The 6,576-nt window shown below is 42.9% G+C and overlaps 1 protein-coding gene across 1 annotated transcript; it reads right to left on the bottom strand.

Moving 5' to 3' along the window:
• Window positions 1-1,399: 1,399 nt before the first annotated feature.
• LOC146868734 (zinc finger MYM-type protein 1-like) lies at window positions 1,400-6,071 on the bottom strand. Its single transcript, XM_085624154.1, has 2 exons — window positions 3,918-6,071; window positions 1,400-1,802 (listed from the first exon to the last, which is right to left on the bottom strand). Exon 1 carries the CDS (start codon window positions 6,069-6,071, stop codon window positions 3,957-3,959), a length of 2,115 nt encoding a protein of 704 aa, XP_085480280.1. The 3' UTR covers window positions 1,400-1,802; window positions 3,918-3,956.
• Window positions 6,072-6,576: the final 505 nt, after the last annotated feature.

Consider the following 6,576-nt stretch of genomic DNA (forward strand, 5'->3'; position numbering starts at 1 on the left):
ACCACCACTCCCGAAAGAAGGACAGATTATCCTGTCACAAGTTTGCAAAGTCACCAAGGGCTGTAGGGAAGACCAGGTTTCCCTTACCAACAAAGTTATTTACTGGCTCCGGAATATGAAGAAGTGCTGTTCAATTATTAGGAGCGATATCTTGAAAGTTGAGCAAATTGAGACACTGGGCTATTCCTGCGATCTGGTGAGAGTGCCTCTGAAAGATCCGGCACTGATTGATGCTCTTCTGGCCATGGGTGCTCGCAGAATATGTAGTGCTAAAACACAAATCCATATCAAATATAAGGATGGATTAGAAGTCCAACTAGTCCAGGGACCGACCCAGCACTGCGGCCGGGAGACTTCGATTGATTATGTAAATCCATTGATTGGGAAAAGCCTGCAGGAAGCCATACCTGGAGGCTGGATGATACTGCTATAAATGTTTTGGATAGAATGTGTCGTTGGGCAGTTGAAGAAGGGTATAGTGCACTTAGACCAAAAGAAACTAGCATCTTGGAGGGCAGTGGTAGGGATAGCACCCCACTGTCCTTTGACAAGCCATCTAGACTATGTTCACTGGAGGGTGCAACCACCCCTTGTAACCAGGCAGTTCCCCATGACTGCACTAAAAATTTAATTCAAATTCTGTCTTGAAACTGAGTGATCCAGACTGGGGGCAGCTTATAGATGAGCTTGACATCTGTCTCCTACGGGAGACATGGAGCACCTCCCCAGTCTTTAAAGAAGGGTACTCCTCATTGTCCGTCCAGGCAAGTGGCAAGTCAGTCACCCAGGGGACCCTCGGGCAGGTGCGGTGGGTGAGATTTGAAAGTGGTGGGGCGCAACCGAATTAGCATACAGCACCGTAGCGAGCGAGCACAGCGAGCGAGCCCGAACCCCAAAAGGGGGGTTTGGGGGGGTTACCCCCCCCCAAGAAAATTTTGGAAAAAAAGAAGAAAAATCGTGCATTTTCAAGCAAATTTGAGAAAGCAGGAAGGTTAATAAAGCAATTGTGAAAGTGCAGTTATTACATTAATAGATGGCATAACATAGGTAGCTGCTTATTCAGTATTACCACAGAGCTTCATACATTCTGTCCTATTATGCTCAGGTGCTGAATTCAGACTATAAGACTCATGGAAATCTCAGCTCTAAGAGTAGAAGAAGTTGCACAGCAGTGTAATGGTTGCCAGGCTCGTTCCGCAGGAGCATCAGGAACTTGAAGAAAAGTCCACAGTCTTCCCCTACGGTCTTCCGACTCTATTAGAATAGACTCTAGAGTAACGAATGGCACGCAAGGGGAAAACAGGGAAACAAAACAAGGAAAGGCGGGGGAAGAAAAACAGTCTTACAACATACTGAATATTAGACTCTAGAGTAACGAATGGCAAGCAAGGGGAAAACAGGGAAACAAAACAAGGAAAGGCGGGGGAAGAAAAACAGTCTTACAACATACTGAATATTAGACTCTAGAGTAACGAATGGCAAGCAAGGGGAAAACAGGGAAACAAAACAAGGAAAGGCGGGGGAAGAAAAACAGTCTTACAATATACTGAATATAAAAGAGGCAGCGCAATGCGCTGTTACCGTGATTCTGGTTGAGCTGAACTTTGTACACACACTTCACATAGGTCCACGCAAGTACCCCAAATATAAATGGTATAAAGCAGTGTTTCCCAAACTGTGGTCACATTCCCAGGGGGGTCCTCAGGCAGTAATTTTAAAAGCACAAAAAAGTTCCTTGTAGAATCAGCAGTTTTCCAGCAACAATAAAAGTGTCAAGATTACGTCGGTGATTAATGTACCTGCTGGAGAGAGATGAGAGTTGTGTCAAGTGGCAGCTTTGACTTATCTAATGTAGCACAGAGGGTTAATATGCCTACTGCAAAGAACGTGTACCATGCATTTTGAAAAACATTTTTTATGTGCCTAGGTTAGTGGGTTACTGCTTTAGTCACAGAGTCTTTTGTTACTGTGCAGTTCATAAGTGACAATAGTAATCTAGCACAGTGACCTATAAACTGTCATCAAAGAGCTGCTTGCAAGCTGCATGATACAAGTTAGAAACATATGTTTGTTTCAAGTCTTTCATTATCCTAATCCTGCTAAAAAGGTTTATTTGGGTGGAAATACATTTTTATTGTTAAAGTCAATGCTAACCACTGTTATGTTCTGAATCCTGAGTTTGTGCTTCTCCAGACCAAGCACTCTTTAAAAATGCCTACCAGTATGAATAACATGTGAATCCTACACCCTGTAGTCGCATTTGCCTTATGTAACATTTTCTATACACTGATTTACACGTATGAATCATTGTCTCCATGGGGCAGATTTGCAAGGAAATTGACTGTGTGTGTCGCAAGCCATTTGGCTGCGCCGCACTGAGTCACTTTCGAAGCACAGGGATGCGACATATTTACAACAATATGTTGCATCTCTGTGCTTCCCCCTGTGCTGGCGCACAAACTGCTGCCATGCGCCTGCACAGGCACATTTGCACCATGGTGCAAGGATGCCTGTGTCGTGGGGAGATTGTTTACATGCAGGAAGGGTTACTTCCTGCACATAAACAATCAGAAATGGCGTTTTTCAACTTCTAAGTGTGCTGCATTAGCACACATAGAACTTGCAAAACGTCATTGTTTTACTGATTGTTTATGTGCAGGAAGGGACACCTTCCTGTACATAAACAATCACCAGAGGTAACATCCTGTTTCTATGCGTGCTGCAGAATGCAACATGCATAGAAAGAGGAGAAATTAATACATTTCTCCAAGTTGCCCCTCCCTACGCCTCCCCTGGGGTGGCGTAGCATTCAGACACATTTCCAGATTTACGATTCCTCGTAAATCTGGAAATGTGTCTGGTTCCATGGGTTATGCGTGGGAACACCCACAGCAAAACTCATGGAACGTCCCTTTCACGTAAAGTGCTGTGTGCAATTGGGCCATATTTACAAGACCAGTAAAAGTCACGCAGGGTTGCTTTTCCTGCCTTGGAAATATGGGGCACTAAAATGCGTCACTGGTGCATCACTTTTTGTGACGCACCTGTGGCGCAAGGGGCTTGTAAATCAGCCCCTATATGTGTGTGATTTAAGGTGCTCTGACATCCTTCAATGGTATGAGAGATGTTATAAAACAAATTAAATACATGTGACAGAGGGGCTATGGAGAGATGAGAGGCACTGTTGGAGGAGGATAATATGGGAATTATTGAAGAACCCCAACACAGATTGTCATATCCTGGTGCATAGTAAGGTCATCATTTACTACTCTTTAAAAGCTGATACAATTCAATATATAATGATAAATTTGTTGTAGACTGCACCATTGTTTCCTAAATTGTCTTGGGGGGAGAGCCTCCCAAAGCCCCCTTTGTAGTGGTCAGGCGCACTCACTGCACTAGGTGTGCACTGTATGGGGACTGGTCTGAAAACATTTGCCTGGGCTGCTTTGGGTTTCCAGTCTGGCCCTGGCAGGAGTCTCATACTGCGAAATAAAACCAACCATTTAAAAGTTAGTCATGGAGATGCAGCGCTAACCCTCCTGTTTTTTGCTAATTCTTTCAATATAAAATACTTAGTAATTCGAGTATCCGTTTTGTGTGCACACGTGTGTTTATTGTTTTCGAATTACTGTTTTAATGTTTGAAATTTAAGTCATACAAATTGCTTGGGGGTCCCCGGCTTCCAGTGGTGACTCAATTGGGGTCCTCAGGAGTAAACAGTTTGGGAACCACTGGTATAAAGGTTTTCGCAATTTGCCAAGGGGAAAGGTTTGATAGGCAACACAAGCAACGAATCGTTCACCCTGCGGGAGACAGGTCCGGCCAGTGAACAAAGGTGAGCAAATCTGTGTAGTCTCCAAATAGAACAAACACTACAAAACTTTTAAAAACAGAGATAACAATGCATTTCTTACCTCAATCAGAATTTTTTGTATTCAAACAAGTAGCAGCATTCACTTTTTGTAGATGAAATCCGCACGTCTCTCTTTCAGTGTAGCAAACTTGTCAATTACTTTCATGTTGAAGTCCGGTATCTTTTGGACTAGCTTGCTCTCTACAGATAGCATCGCCAAAGCATTTAGTCTTTCCTCTAGCATGGTGTTCCTGAGGAATGTCTTTATGCGCTTTAAGGCTGAAAAACATCGTTCAGCTTCTACTGTTGTCATTGGAGTCGTAATCACAATTTTTAGTAAAGTCACTGTCTCTGTAAGTGAGTTTTCCATATGCAGTTTATGAATTAAACTCAGCAAAGTCAAGGCGCTTGTGGCCTTCCGGTACACAGGCATTCCGTAGAGTACAGTTAACTCAGTTCTCAGCTGCTCTTTTTTGAGCATAGGATACGCTTCCACAGCCTGATTCAGAGCACGCTCAGGGAAGGATTCATCATATTGTGCAAACTCTTTACCTTGCAATAAAGTCGCACTCACCAAATGTTTTGTGAACGAAAAGCGTTCTTTCGCCTGCACAATTACAATGTCACATATCTCCTTTCCAATTCGAACCAGAGAGGTGATGTTTTGTCTGCGGTTTGCAAAAACAGAATGCTGCGGCAGTTTGCTCTCTAAATCTTCAACCCCATCTCTCACTTTCATAATCTGTTGTACAAATGCAGATGTATTGGCTTTCACAGAGACAGTATCTAGGTCTTTTCTTTGCAACTGATCGTATAACACATCAACAGGAATCATTATGTCATGAAATAAAAACAGTAAGAACTGAAACTCTTTGTCTTGTAGTGTTCTAATAAAGCCATGGGCTTCATTCTGACTTGTGTGATCAAAGTCTGCTCTGGATGCTATGGCGACAAAACATTTCTCAAGGCCCTCCCTCTGTTCAAAGATTAAGTTGACTGTACGAATGTGAAAGTTCCAACGAGTTGAGGATCCCCTTGGTACGCTTTTGTCCACAATCTCATGAAGGGCTTCTGTTCTTTTGGGGGAACGTGTGAAGAATGCTGCTATGCCTCCGATATCCTGAAAGAAGACTCGTGTCTCTCTGATCTTTGATACCGCCTGTTGCATAATAAGATTGAGTTGGTGGGCGTAACAGTGCACAAAATGAGCATTAGGGTACACATCTCGAATTCTCTTCTGAACTCCACTAAGGCTCCCACTCATTACGGATGCACCGTCATAGCTTTGTGCGATAAGCTTTTGTTTTTGAGGCAGGTCCGGGAAAATTAAGTCCAGTTGACACAGTATTGCTTCAGTGATGGTTGCTGCACTAGAGTCACTTAAATGCGTGAAGCCATAAAATCTTTCCACAATGTTTCTGTCACTGTCAAGGTACCGAAACACTAACACGGACTGTGTTTGAGTGGACACATCAGTGGTGTCATCAGCCTGAATAGCCACAAAGTCTGTGTTTCGCAACTCTTGCACAATATGGCTTCTTATAATTTCGAGCATACAGTCAAGGAGTTCATTTTGTATTGTATTAGAGGTGCCCTTAAAGACTGTAGCATGTGCTAAATGTCTTTCCAAATCCTGGTCTATGGTTGACATTAAATCCACTAGGCCTCGGAAGATCCCGGGTTTTGAGGAAGTTTCTGATTCGTCATGGCCTCGCAATGCCAGTTCGAAAGCACCACAGAAACGAATGCAATCAATGATCTTGGATAGATTTTGTCTGTTCTTATCAACAGCTTCATTGTGTTTTTGAATGGATTTGCGATACGCATCATTTATCTGCTGCTCAATTGGTGCGTCTTCCCCCAACATTCCCAGTCTTGTCAGGTTTTCCAGATGATTTCTTGTGAGCGCATGCTTCTTTATTTTTTCAGCGATGTGCTTCAGGTCGACCATTCCTTGCCGTGTCCAAGAAAAGTCACCGCCAAACAGCAAGCAGGGGAAGCAGAACAGAGAATTTCTTATAGGGCACCCTGTAAGCCAATCAGCTTTTGTGTACCAGGCATTTGAGAATGTACGTTTTGACATTTTTCCTCTGTCCTGGTTAGTTTGCTGTAGGTTTATTTCAGGCTGATGAGGTCCCAATTGTTTTAACTGTAGTTTTTGTTCAAGTGGCCGTGACTGGAATGACTTTGTAATCAGCTCTTGTACTGTATTCATGATGGGGTGTTGCTGGCCTTACCAATATATATATATATATATATATATATTAAAGAAACCTGTCAATAATCAAAGTACAACGTATAAGGTGCAGTGCAATAATATGAAATTTCAGTATAAATACATTATACATATATCTTGTGCATTATCCTAATACATCTCAAATGACTGCTAAAAATAGAGCCGTACTGCCTCCTGCCTCTCTGTGCCATAGTGGTTGCTGGAGGCACTGAAAGACACTGCTTGAGGGCCTTGAGAGTGACCACAGACATAGCTCTAACTACGATGTAAAAAAATATATAGCATCAGTCTCCTTACCTTTAACACTGGTGTTTGCTGGGTTGTAGCCGGGGTCGGGTGAGAGAGCAGCAAAGGAGGTTGGGGTCCTCTTGTTGTTTGCTGGAAAATTGCCCCAAAATGCGGTAATGTTTCAGGTTGTCAGGTGCTGAAAATGAAAAGATAACAATTTATTTTTGAAACAGTAGGGTAATGAAACAAAGACTGT

This window comes from Triturus cristatus, chromosome 1_2, assembly GCF_964204655.1.
Source record: "Triturus cristatus chromosome 1_2, aTriCri1.1, whole genome shotgun sequence".
In the NCBI taxonomy this organism is placed as follows: Eukaryota; Metazoa; Chordata; class Amphibia; order Caudata; family Salamandridae; genus Triturus; species Triturus cristatus.

Coding starts and splice junctions, on each gene's coding strand:
- LOC146868734 (XM_085624154.1), bottom strand. CDS start 6,071: ATGAATACAGTACAAGAGCTGATTACAAAGTCATTCCAGTCACGGCCA.